Consider the following 12,979-nt stretch of genomic DNA (forward strand, 5'->3'; position numbering starts at 1 on the left):
ACACCCGTTGCCATTTGCGTCCTGACGAGCGTGGCCACGTTCGGCTTCCGCAGCTCCTGCGTCAGGGAATTCCAGAGGGACAAAGTCAGTGCAGCCGGATCCTTCCCTCCCCACCCCACAGGCACCTGGCGCACATTTGATCAAGATGCAACTTGTCCTCCCGCCACGGCGCAGGGCAAGGAGGAACGCGTCCTGGGGTGCAAGGGAACGGCCGGGGCGTCTGGGCCACGTCGGGACGTCTGGACCCACCGCCCGCTCCAGGAGCTGCAGGACCCAGTAGCGGTTTCCTCACGGGTTGTAAATAATTGCTAACACGTCTTATCACCAGCTGGGATCATCAATCAGCGCTAAACGGCTGCAAATCTGTCCCGCAGTTGCAATTTCCACACAATGAACAAACCTTTCCAGAAGCCGCCAACCAGTTACCGCGCTGTCACGCGGCCGTCTCCAGTTTGCAGTGCCTGTGTCTGTCCCCATCCTGTCCCCATCCTGTCCTCATCTCCTGTCCCCATCCCTGTCCCCTGTCCCAGTTCCCTGTCCTCTTTGCCTGTCCCCATCCCTATCCCCTGTCCCCATCCCCTGTCTTCATCCCCATCCCTAGTCCCCATCTCTATCCCCATCCTCTGTCCTCATCCCTTGTCCCCATCCCCTGTCCTCATCCCCTGTCCCCACCCCTTGTCCCCACCCCTTGTCCCTATCCCCTGTCCCCATTCCCTGTCCTCATCCGCTGTCCCTGTCCCCATCTCTATCCCCATCCCCTGTCCCCATCCCTGTCCCCATTCCCTGTCCCTGTCCCCATCCCCTGTCCCCATCTCTATCCCCATCCCTGTCCTCATCCCTTGTCCCCATCCCTGTCCCCATCCCTGTCCCTGTCCCCATCTCTATCCCCATCCCCTGTCCCCATCCCCTGTCCCCATCTCTATCCCCATCCCTGTCCCCGTCCCTGTCCCCGTCCCTGTCCCCGTGCCCTGGCAGGCAGGGGAGCGGGGATTTGGGGGTATCGCCCTGAGCCTCTTCCCAGCCCCCCGCCCCCCCGGCGAACCCTGTGCTGCAGACGCCACCTGCTGGCGGCGGCGCTGGCGCCACCCGGGTCACCCCGGAACAGCCGGGCTGGGAACAACCCCCGCAATAAAGCTTTCATTGGCCACCCCCCTCCGAAACCTGCCCAGCACGTGCCAGCAGTAATGAGGAGATCGGGGGGGAAAACACCTCTTTTGGGAGGTTTTTGTTCGAACGGAACATTCACGGTCCTTTGCCGCTGTTGCGTCTTGACGCAAACCTTGGCATTTTCACTGAAAAACCACTTAGTGAGCTCTCCAGGGACCAGACGGGATCCCGGTGCCCCGGACCCCCCGAAATACCGGCAGCCCCGCCCACTTAGGCTCCACCTCCCCGGCAGCATCGCCCCGCCCTTTTCCCCCGCGTTTCCGCTGCGCCTTCTTTTCTTGTCCCCGCTCGGCCGCCGTCGTTCTCCGCCGCGCGTCGCGGGGCGGGGCGGGGCCGGGCGGCGGGGGGGGGGGAGGGAAGATGGCGGAGGCTTCACCGCAGCCGGGACGGTTCTTCTGCCACTGCTGCTCGGCCGAGATCGCCCCGCGCCTGCCCGTGAGCGGGGGTGGGGGCCCGGCCGCGGCCTGCTGGGGAACGGGGGAGCCGGTGGCGGGGGGGTTGGGCCCCGGCGGGGCGGGCACGTGGGGTGAGGCCTGGGGGGGCCGGGGCGGGGAGCGGGGGCGTTGGGGCTGCGGGCCGGGGGCGGCTCTGCGGGGCGGGTGGGGCCTTAGGAGGGACCGGGGGGAACGTGGTGCCCCCGGCCGACGGGAAGCGGCCGCTGGGGACGGGGGCGGCGGAGCGGCCTCGGGCCCGCCGGCGGGGGCGGGAGGGACCCGGGGGGCGGGAGGGACCCCGGGCCCGGGGGTGCGGGTTCCGCCGCGGCTCGGGAGCCCCGGGCGGTGGGGAGGGGGGTCCCGGGCGGTCGCGCGTGGCGGCCCCGCTGCCCGGGCCGTGTGTGGAGGGGCAGGAGCTCGGGGGGGCAGCGCGGGGGCGGGTTTTGCGTCTCTCAGGGTTGCGGGGTGTGAGGACCCCCGGGCGGCCGCAGCCGCACAGCTGCCCCGCGCCCCCGGGCCCCGCGGAGCCGCCGCGGTGGAGCCGGCTCCTGCGCCGCGGGGCCGGGGCTGGACGTGCCGCCCGTCGCCTGCCGGCTGCTGCGAGCTGTTGAGTTGGATTCCAAGGGTCCTGCCAGGCTCTGTGTCGTGAAACTTTCCACAGCGTCTCATCGTTGCTTTTTGTTAAAGTTTATTGAAGTTTAAAAGTCACCCGATAGCCCGACTGTGAGCACAAGTGTCTCGTTGTCACGGTTGATTAGACCTGGGTGCCGGGTTGGTTTTGTGACGCGCTGTCTGTCCCTTTGCCCCCTCCATCGCTCTTACTGGTCGGGGAGGGCAGGCCTGGCTGGTAGGTCTCAGCTGGTATTTACGTGTGAGGACAAAACTCCTGATGATGCTGCTGCGAGATGTGGACGCGGGCTGGAGAAAGGGGCTGTGGAGATGGAGGTTGTAACCTCGGAACATCGGTCATTTGTTTTTGTTTAACCACCCTGTCCTGCGCGTGTTGTGAATGCACTGACAGCTGCCCCTGCAGCTCCAGCTCTAGATAATTGCCGGTTAATTAATTTGTGCTGGGGTCCAAGTTCATTCGCTTTCACTTGCTGTTTGCAGCCTGAGCTGCTGCAGGTACCGTAGCACATGCTGCAAAAGGAGAGATTCCAACAGCCTGAGGAACAACCGACAGGGACGTTTGTGCTGGTCCAGCTGCAGAGGAATGTGCTGACCCCGTGTTCTGAGCCGAGGGGCAGGACAAAGCCTCGCGGAGCAGAGCGCAGGGCGCTGGGAGCCGCTCGCTGCGGCTTCCGCCGTGATTTACCCCATTTACCCCAGCGCGCCGCCGCTGGGAGGTAAAACGGGGAGGGGGCGTCGCAGAGCCAGCTGCTCCGATTGTGTTTGACACGGGAGTTCTCGTGCCAGGAGCCAACTTGGAGAGCGCGGATGGTGTGGAAACGCTCTCGAAATCCAGCGCTGTGTAGGTTGCGCGGACCCGGGTGTTTCACAACCTGCGCAGAGGAAGCAGCGACTGCGCCACGGCCGCCCCAGGTCCCGGCGTTCGCCGCGTCCTTATCGCGCCGGGCAGGCCGGGGCAGCGCCGCGCGGTCGCTGCCGCTGCCGCCTCGTGCTTGGGCCTTATCAGAGCGTTCCGTAGGAGCCGTCCCAGACCTGCTGCGGGGCAGAGCCGCCGCCTGCGCCTCTCCTCTTTTGGGGAGATCCATCGGTTTGTGCGAGGGCCTGTGCCAGTTCTAGCGCAGCAGCAGCAGCAGAGGGAAGCAGCATTATTTTTGGAAGCTCTTCAGTCTCTTCCACGCCGAGTGGGCTTTGCCAGCGTGGGCTTTTGGGCGGTTGTGTGGCAGCGGGGGCTGTTCCGCCTCGGCCGTGCCTGCCGTTGGGCACAGGGGCTGCCGCTTCCTCTTCTGACTCATTGCAGCTGCTTCTCGAGCACCGAGAAGTGAAGTAATTTCCTTTCGGGATCTTGAGCGCTCGGGGAGCTCTGGCAGCTCGGCTGCGCGGTGTAAATTCCGCGCTAGCACCAGGAATCACGAGGAAAATGCTGGTTTCCTGCATCCCGCTGCTGCGCGCGGGCTGTTTGCTCAGCGTGCTCTGGCCTTGGCAAAGGCCGCACGGGTGGCAGCAGCTTTTCTGTCACCAGCCCTGAGCACAAGAGTGGGGAACGTGGGCACTGTCTCCATGACCTTGCTGTGCTATGACCCCCGGGTGACACAGTGACAGCCTCCTCCCGCTCCTGTCATCGGGACATTTGGGGCGGGGACAGGTCCCCAAAACGCGCAGCTGTTTAAACCCTGGTGTGTGAGTGCTGCTCGGCTGGCAGGCCGGCGGTTTTGCTTTCACTGCACCCAGAACTCCATCAGATGTTATCTAAGGCCTTGTCTACACTGGGGATTAATTAGCGTTATCCAGATCTTTTCTGAAGCCACATTCCAGACGGGCTCAGGCTTAACGATTTGCCTCGCTGGTCTGGAGAAGGCAAACACCAGCGGTTTGGGGGCTCGGGCTCTGTAGTCGTGATGCGTTTGGGATGAAGAGCTGCAGGACCCTCCACTCCATCGCACTGGCGGCGCTCTGCAGCTTTTATGTACCTCTTCCTTTTCTCATTCAGTATTTCTTCTCCCATAGGACTACATTTGCCCGCGGTGTGAGTCTGGTTTTATCGAGGAACTCCCCGAAGAGCCGAGGTAACATGCTGCCCCGATGGCTGTTGCTGGAGTGAACTCAGTCTGCTTTGCTCTTTTCTTCTTTTTGAGTTAAAGGGCGATGTTGGATGCTACCTGCGCTATTTTTATTCCTTCTGCCCAATATTTGGCTCATCTTCCCTCACCACGGGTGTGTAGTGCTGAATTTGCATAGCTTGCCTTTACAGGTCAGTCAGCCCCGGCGATGCTGAGGGTCACCGGTGGCTGCTACAGGGTGGAGGTGGAATGAGCTGCATTAAAATGAGCACCAAAAAGTGGTGGAAGGGCTGTTCCCGTGGCATGTGGTGGCTCTGAGCTGTTTGAGTCACGGGGGCAGAGATAACCCTGCGAGGAGAACCTGCGGGACGGAGCGTGTACGTCTGCTTGGGTTGTCATTTGATCATTTGGAGAACCAGCAGCGAAAGGTTCTGACTGGGACTTTGGACTCTGCGCCGGGGCCGCCGGGATCCATGTTCATGTGCATCGCGGCTGGTTCGGAGCAGCGGAAACGTCTCGAAACGTTTCGGTGGCGTCGGGACGGGCAGGGCCGTGGGGTCTGTGCTGAGCAGGTGGCGTTTGCTCTCACTGCGCCAGCCTGAAATCAATCCTGACTGGTGCTGCCCGCGCTGCGCGTTTGCTGTGACCTTGGGAGAGTCGTGTCGGTGCTGAGCTTTGGTGTTTTGGTACCATTGAATGTCAAAGCGCCGGCCTGGGCACCGAGCAGTAAATGTTCCTCTAGCTCTCCAACAGCACCAAGAGTTCTCCTGGTAATCTGTCCTGCCGGTCACATGCTGCTGCAATGGGAGTTCCTTTGATTCGAGATTAGACTTAAGCACGGCGGGGTCACAGTGATCAGAGTTTGTACCTTAAGTCCTCTCTTCCTGCAGCTCCAGGGGATTAGCTGGTTGGTTCGGGGGGATTGTGCAGGGAATCCTTGCCCAACATCGTGGTTCATCTCTGTCGCTTCATGGAATCAGAATCTGAAAGGGATGGGTGAAGATGTGGGAGAGGAAAATGAAAACAGATGAGTGGTTATCCAGAGCACCTGCAGGCGGGCAGGTTGCTGTGCGGAGCTGGGGAAGGTGGGACCTTTGCGGTGCCCTCGAGCTCGGGCTCAGCACAAAAACGAATCGGTCGCATCCCTCGTGCTGTGGCGGCTGCTGTCCCTGTCAGACTCGTGTCCCTCGCTCCCCTCTGCTGGGAGGAGCTTTTGGGGGGACCCTCCTGATGCTGACCAGTGCTCCTCCTTCACAGGAACGCTGAGAGCGAGAGCAGCTCCTCCACGGCAGCCAGCGAGCAGAGCCGGCACCCCTTCGAGGTGAGTCCCGCCAGCCCCCGCCGCTCCTGCTGTGCCACTCGAGTATCTTTCCTTTAGGACGTTGTTTAAATGCTCCCTGGATTATGACAAAATTTAGGAAAGGTGTTACTGTCATCCATGTGCTGTTCCTGCAATCTCCTCATGTCGCATTTTACTGCGTGCTTTCGATAGCACCATCACTTGTCGATTATTCTTGTTGTGAGGGGGCTGAGCTGGGGTTTCGGGAGCTGCCCGGTGCGTTGCTGTGCAGCGGCCTCGGCTCCGGACGCAGCAGTGACCTGGGACATTGTGTTTTCCTACCTGCACGTGTGGTTCCAGCCTGTGCTCATCACAGGGCTGCTCTGGGCGCTGACCCAGCGGCGTCAGCCAAGGCGAGCACGTCCTGGGGAGCTGCGGAGACTGGTCTTTGGAACTGGGGCAGACACCTGGCGTGACAGCTGAGCTCCATTCCTCTGCCCGTCACAAGCCGTTCCCTCCCTTCTCTCCCTCCCAGAACGTGGATCAGCACTTGTTCACCTTGCCGCAGGGCTACGGCCAGTTCGCCTTCGGGATCTTCGATGACAGCTTTGAGTTTCCCTTTGGGTCCAACGCGCCGTCGGAAGACAACAGGGACTCTGAGAACCGGCGGGAGCGGGAGCATCAGTCTCGGCACCGCTACGGCGCGAGGCAGCCACGGGCCCGCCTGGCCACGCGCCGTGCCGCGGGCAGGCACGAGGGAGTCCCCACGCTGGAGGGGTGAGAACCGCGGCCGCTTCGGGGGCAGGGGGCCCTGGGGTTTGTCACGGATGAGAGTTGGCTGAGGACCAACCCGTCCCTGTTCCTGGCGCTCTGAGGGGCTCCATTGCAGGGCCAGGCTTTGCCTGGACGCGGGCCGTTGGGCTGCGGCTGTTGGCAGCTCTTGCCTTTGGTTACCGGGGCCGTTTCCCCGTGCACGTGGTGGGGGCTGCGGTGCAGCTGGGAGCTCTGACCATTAAAGTGGCAGTGAGGAAGCGTTTCCTGGTTGTTCTGTTGTTTTCCTGGTTGTGCTATTTCATACATAGTCCTGGTTTTCTTGTCTTTCAGAATTATCCAGCAGCTGGTCAATGGCATTATCGCACCTACGACAATTCCAAACCTGGGACTGGGGCCCTGGTGAGTTGGAGCCGCTGCTCGCTGGGTGTTCCTGCTCTCGCCGGAGCTCATCGTTGTCCTTGTTCTTACAGGGGAGTCTTGCATTCAAATCCGATGGACTATGCGTGGGGCGCCAACGGCTTGGATGCGATTATTACGCAGGTAAAATGGGTGTTACGGCGGCGTCTCCTGTCCCCTCGCGCAGCGCTGCGGAGTCAGCAGCGGCTGCTGTGACACGGCACAAAGCCCCGAGGGTGCAGAAATGGGAGACGAGGTCTGCGGTGCGGGCGGCGCGGGTGGCGCGGGGCTCAAGTGCCCTGGCTCAGTAAATGAACAGATTCTGTTGCTGCTGAGCTCACATCTTTCTGCCGCCGTGGCCTATTGTCTTTCAGTTACTAAATCAGTTTGAAAACACTGGACCACCGCCAGCAGACAAGGAGAAGATCCAGGCCCTCCCCACCATACAGATCACCCAGGAACACGTAGGTACGTGAGTCTGCTCTCGGAAAGGAGCCGCAGCGGGGCAGGAGGCGCAGGAGCCAGCGGGGCAGGAGGCGCAGGAGCCAGCGGGGCAGGAGGCGCAGGAGCCAGCGGGGCCGAGGGGAAGAGGCGGCGGGACGCCGAGCTGGGTGCTCAGAGTTTCGTGCTCTGCTGCTCAGCGGGGGTTTTTCCCTTCCCTTCATGATCCAGATTCCGGGTTAGAGTGTCCCGTGTGTAAAGAAGACTACACAGTGGGTGAAAACGTCCGGCAGTTACCGTGCAATCATCTCTTCCACGACAGCTGCATAGTCCCGTGGCTTGAGCAGGTTAGTGACTGCGGTTTTGGGGCACTTGGGTGTTTTTCCTATAAGTATTTTCACACCTCCCCGATGAGGCCGAAGCCCGAGCAGCCTTTGGTCAGGGGAGGATTGTCATCCTGGCCTTTTTCCCGAGTGTTGCTCCCGTGTTGTGTCTCTAATCCCGCTTCCCGTATTTCTTGTTTTGTTTTTGTCTGCTCTCCAAAGCACGACACGTGTCCCGTGTGCCGGAAAAGCTTAAGCGGACAGAACACTGCCACAAACCCCCCCGAACTCACTGGGATGAACTTCTCGTCGTCCTCGTCCTCCTCCTCCTCCAGCTCACCAAGTAACGAAAACTCCTCGAACAACTCATGAATCTTAATCCACCCCCTGTCCCCAGGGCCCTGTCCCTTGTCCCCCCTCCCTCCCTGACCAACGGCAGCAGCGAAAGGGGCTTCCAGAGCAGAGCGAGGGGAGGGAGCCCGGGGGGAGCAGCGTCCCCAGAACCCGCGCTGAGTTCTGGAGCCACGGAGACTCCGGGTCCTTCTGGGATGAGAAGCCTCAACTTGTGTGATGGGGAAAGGGCTCTGTCTGTGAATAAAATCACCCATTTGCCGCATGGACTTGGGACCGTTGGCATGAGCGGCGGCGGCGCCCGCCGAGCGGAGCCCCGCGGGGCCCGGCCAGCGGCTGCGGGTCGCAATGGAAAGGCTGTTTGGCTGGGTTTGAGTCTGAGATCCCTTATTTGTTCTGCTCCTCCTCTCCCCTTGGGTACCATCTCTTCTGCTTTGGAGGCTGAAGTCCTTAAACCGAAGCGTGAGGATCCCGCCTCCCCCCGGGGCCTCCCGCTGGGGGGTCCGAGTTGGCACTGCAAACGCGAACTCTGGAAACAGCCCCCGTTGTCCTTCCCGTCCCCATCTCGAGTCCCAGTTCTTTTTCTTTATAACCTCGCCCTTCTGATACTCGACACTGAAAGGGTTTTTATAATTTTAAATTATTACTGCTGTTAAATAAACAGACGTTTCAGCTCCACGAGACGTTATGCATGATTTGAGGAAAACTACAGGGTAAGGTGTGCGGAGGCCGCTGTCCTGAGCCGCCCCCGTCCCCCCGGTTCGGCCGAGCCCCCGCGCGCCCAGCGCCGGCCTGTGCGGCTCCGGCTCCGGCGCCACCAGCACCCGAGTCGCGAGCGGGTGGCTGCAGGGTTGCAACCCAAAGCATCTTTGCCTGGTCTTTTGTATTTTTCACACCTCGTCCCTGGTGCGTCCTGCCCTCCCCTCAGCCTGAGCAGCGTTCCCGCTGTCACCGCCAGGACGGGGCATGCGGCAGAGCAAGGACCAGCCAAATGTCGTGATTGAATAACACACAGGGAAAACAACCGTTTGGACAAAAAATGTATTTCGAAGCTACTTAAAACGCAGCTGATTAAAAAAGGAGAGAGAGAGACAAAAATCTGGGTGTGTTTGTGACTCAGTTGCTGTGACAGAGCTGGAGCTCCGAGAATGAAAAGAATGCGACCAGAGCGCGCAGTGATGACCTGCTACCCGTGTCCCCGCGCGCCAGCGCCGAGCGGGACAACAACTGCGTTCTGCCCTTCCTTTGGGCTCTGCTTGCGCTGCAGCCCCAACGGCACCGGGAGAAACCCGGGGAGCATGGGGTGGGCGACGTCCCCATGGGGTGGGCGACGTCCCCATGGGGTGGGTGATGTCCCCATGGGGGGGTTCTGCTCTGCTCTTTGCAGCACAACAGAAGAAGGTTCCTTGGAGCGAGCCCCCGGTGCAGGTGGCAGCAGCCAGTGCCGGCCCTGACCAACCCTCCTGGAATGTTTTTCCTCCTCGGCGCTGCCAGCGCAGCCGGCGGCACCTTTCATGCCATGGGCGGGTGCCTGGGGACGAGGGTTTATCCCGGGACTGGTCTGTCAGGGTTAATGGCTCATCCTCCACCCCAGGCTGGCCCAGAGGCTCCTGCCACCGCGGTGCTGGGCCTGGGTGGCAGCAGGAGGGTCCCTGGCCGAGCCCGTGTGAGCCCGTGGGCTCGGCCGGCACCGAGGCAAACTTTCCTGTTCGCTCACCGACATGCAGCCCAGGAGAGCCCTCCTCCTCCTGCCGTGATCCGCGGGTGCCGCCGCGGTCCCCGCACGGTTCACGTGCTGGCTGGTCCCTCTCCCAGACTCGTTTGGAGCTGGTCGGGTAAGAACTGGAACAAGTTTGGTGGTTGTTGCTGGGGCCACCGCTCACGTCTGACGTGACGAGGTGACCAGGCGGCGGTGCCTCAGCCCCGCGGGCGCGGGCGGACGTGCCCTGGCCAGGGAGATGAGGTATGGGTGCTATTTTGGGCCACGGTCCCCCCGCCGGGGGCTGGTCCTCAGCACCACCTGCCTTACAGCTCCATCTCTGCTGGGGCCCCGAGCCGACCCCGCCATGAAAGCACCAAGACTCGCATCCCCTTCATACCACAAACAGCTTTAATCACTGCGGGTTCTGGGACACGAGACAAACGCACCCACCAGCGTGTCCCACCCCGTGGCCTCCGCCCCGGCCCCGCAGAGGCGCTGCTGCAGCGGCGGCCGCCCGGTCTAGAGATCCGCATCCCTGCGCGGCTGCGTCCGCGGCATCAGCCATCCTTTGCTGCGCATTTAAAAATAATAAATAGCAGAAAAATAGATATGTACATAAATAAAATAACCCTTTTTTCCCCACAGGACAGTCCGGAGCCGGCCGCGGGCTCAGCTGACGAGCACGGGGAGGAAGTGCGTGGAGAGGTGCTGCCGGCGCGTCTTGCCCCCGCGCCGCGGCCGGCCCCTGCTGTTGAGCGAGAGGAACATGGGGCGGCCACGGTGCCGCCAGCGCAGCGACGCGTACGTGTTGTAGCCGTTCTCCTCGATGCGCTCCGTGAACTTGCAGTTGGGGCTGAACTCCTTCTGGCAGGAGAGGGCAGGGGTGAGGGGCGGCTGCGCTCACCGGGCCCCTTGTCACCCCGGAGCAGAGCAGGCAGGACCCACTGCTCCCATCCTGGGGGCTCTGGGGGTGCAGCCCCTGCTGGGACAGGTCAGGGTGTGGGGCAGCAGGATCCCCCTGTCCCAGCTCTGCCCCGCACCCCGATCCCGCGCCCGTCCCTCCCGGGGGCAGCGTCCGACCTACCGACCCGTAGAGCCGCCCCCACTTGTTCATGGCCAGGTAGAAGCCGGTGTGCACTGCTCGGATGGCCACAACACCAACACGCACCGACCGGATCTCGACGATGCCTGCGGGACAGGGAAGCGCGGCGTTAGAGCCAGGGAGGAAACGCCGCCTCCCCCGGGGCCCTGCCCTGACACCGGCTCTGTGCTCACAACGTGCCCCCCGGGACGGACGGGACCGCTGACCCTCACCCGGCGCGAACGGGTCCCCCAGCTGGAGCAGGAGGGGGAACCTCTGCCCCAGGAGGATTTGGTCTTTGCCCCTTTCCTCCCCCGGGCCCCGCGCTGCGCGGGAGCAACGCTGAGCACAACCTCTGCCTGCCCGGAACAAATCTGTGCCCAGTGCCAGGCTCGGGTTTATCCTGCCCTCACTGGCAGCTCTGCCCGCACATCTGTCCCAGATGTGGTGCCCTGCGGATCCGACCTGGCTCTCGCAACACTGGCTCCCCATGCACCCAGGGCACTGAGGCCGACGTGACCCTTGGAGGGACAAAGTGTGCGCAGAGGTGCCAGTGACAGCACAGCCGCTAATGGCAAAGGCATCCGGTCGGACTAGCAGCCCTGACAGGGGCAACACCCAGAGCAGCACCAGGGATTCCTGCACCACCTTGACCCACCAGCGCCGGCCCAGCCGGCCCCGCTGCCCGCCAGGCCCACGGTGCCATGCGCCGGTGCTGCAGGCGCGGCAGCAGGCAGGGTGTGAGCCACAGCACCAGCTGCCCGTGGGCACCGCGTCCGGGGGCTGCTGCAGGCAGCCGGGGGGGGGATGCGCAGGGCAGGGGCTTCCACCAGCCACCACACCCAGCATCCCCAGCACCTCCACAGGGACACTCGCGTCCTCGCCGGAGCAGGGGGGGATACAGCACCGAGGCAGCATGAGGGCTCCGGAGCATTCGGCCCAGGCCCCTCGATGCTGCGACCAGCACATGGCGCTGGCACGCACCGGGACCCGCCGTGCCCAGCCCCGAAGAGCCGATGATGAGCAGCAGCCACGGGGACGGGCTGAGCGGGTGACAGCGAATCCAGCTGATTTGTCACCCTCTGGAGTCGCTGCCAGTTATAAAAAAGAACTTCTGCTTTTCTAAAAGTAACCCCCCAGGCAGGAGCCGCCCATGGGGACGCTGCAGCCGCTGTCCCCACGGCACAGCTGGTACGTGTCCTGCACATGCTCACGGATGCTTGGGTCTGAGACCCGCACCGCTCCAAAGCTTCCTCCCTCCCTCTTCCTCAGCCTTTATCCTCCCCACCGCACCTACAGGAATGACCAGATCCCCCCGGTGCGCAACGGGTGACCCCACACGCCCCGCAGGGCAGGCAGCACCCCGGCTGTGCCGCGGGACGGGGTGGGACAAGGGAGCCCCCGGGTCGCCCCGGGCGCTGGGCAGAATGGGCGAAGTGGCAGCGGGTCCCCGGGCCGGCCCGCCGGTGGCCGCGCTGCTCTGCGCGCCGGGCAGCCCCGGGGACAGCGGGGACAGCCGCACCGCAGAGCGTTTTGCGGGGCGGGAGGCGCTGCGGGCGCTCCCTGGGGCCGAGCCCCGCGGGGTCCCGCCGCCGTCCGGCCGCCTCCGTCCAGCGCTCGCCCCCGCGGCCGCGCCCTCCGCCCGGTCCCGCCGGTGCCGCAGCCCCCGGCCCCGGCCCCACTCACTGCCCGGCCGCTCCCTCCAGCGCGTCCCCTCCACGCCGCCGCCGCCGTCGATGCGCAGGAAGAAGCGGGTGGCGGAGAAGAGCCGCCGCCAGCGCACGTCGCCTTCCAGGTGCCCGTAGCTGCGGGGCGGCCGCCGGGCGCTGCCCGGTCCCGGCCCCGGCCCCGCCAGCACGGCCAGCGCCCCGGCCAAGCAGGCGGCGAGGGCGGCGGGGCCCCCGCCCCTCATGGCGGCGGGCGGCGGGCGTGCGGCGGGGCACGGCGGGGCGGCGGGCGACGGGCCATGGCCACCGCGGCGACCGGCCCGACGGCGCGGGCGGGGCGGGGCCGCGGGGCGGGGCCACCCATTCATAAATCCGCGCCCCGACGGCTGCCGCAGGTCCCCGTGGCCGGTCACTTGCCCGCTCCCGGCGGGGGGAGCGACCCCACTCTCCGGTCCCCGGTCGCTCCCGCGGCGGCCGCGCAGGGGACGGGCCCCCGGCAGAGCTGCCAGGCCCGGGGCTGCTGTCTGTCCGCGGGCGGGGCTGAGGGGCGCCGGGCGGGCGGGGGCAGCGCCGTGTCCTCGCACCGTGTCCTCGCACCGTGTCCCCGCACCGTGTCCCCGCACCGGGCCCCGCACCGTGTCTTCGCACCGTGTCCTCGCACCGTGTCCCCGCACCGT

General features: G+C 64.2%; 1 protein-coding gene across 2 annotated transcripts; it reads left to right on the forward strand.

Moving 5' to 3' along the window:
* Positions 1–1,515: 1,515 nt before the first annotated feature.
* Positions 1,516–8,528, forward strand: RNF126 (ring finger protein 126). Of its 2 annotated transcripts, XM_080359516.1 has the most exons (9): positions 1,516–1,602; positions 4,236–4,294; positions 5,546–5,609; positions 6,103–6,344; positions 6,672–6,740; positions 6,812–6,881; positions 7,112–7,205; positions 7,410–7,525; positions 7,724–8,528. In XM_080359516.1, the coding sequence occupies exons 1-9, from the start codon at positions 1,528–1,530 to the stop codon at positions 7,871–7,873; spliced, it is 939 nt and encodes a 312-aa protein (XP_080215642.1). In that variant the 5' UTR covers positions 1,516–1,527; the 3' UTR covers positions 7,874–8,528. The 2 variants fall into 2 exon arrangements, with proteins under 2 accessions (XP_080215642.1, XP_080215643.1); XM_080359517.1 differs by lacking the exons at positions 1,516–1,602; positions 4,236–4,294 and adding an exon at positions 4,330–5,373.
* The last annotated feature ends 4,451 nt before the right edge of the window (positions 8,529–12,979 follow it).

Source organism: Nesoenas mayeri (assembly GCF_963082525.1).
Source record: "Nesoenas mayeri genome assembly, chromosome: 25".
In the NCBI taxonomy this organism is placed as follows: domain Eukaryota; kingdom Metazoa; phylum Chordata; class Aves; order Columbiformes; family Columbidae; genus Nesoenas; species Nesoenas mayeri.

What these genes read in the sequence shown, in the direction of transcription:
- RNF126 (XM_080359516.1), top strand. Translation starts at nt 1,528, where the DNA reads ATGGCGGAGGCTTCACCGCAGCCGGGACGGTTCTTCTGCCACTGCTGC. An exon ending in AGATCGCCCCGCGCCTGCCC is followed by an intron (nt 1,603 to 4,235) that starts GTGAGCGGGGGT and finishes CTTCTCCCATAG; the next exon opens with GACTACATTTGCCCGCGGTG. An exon ending in AACCTGGGACTGGGGCCCTG is followed by an intron (nt 6,741 to 6,811) that starts GTGAGTTGGAGC and finishes TTGTTCTTACAG; the next exon opens with GGGAGTCTTGCATTCAAATC.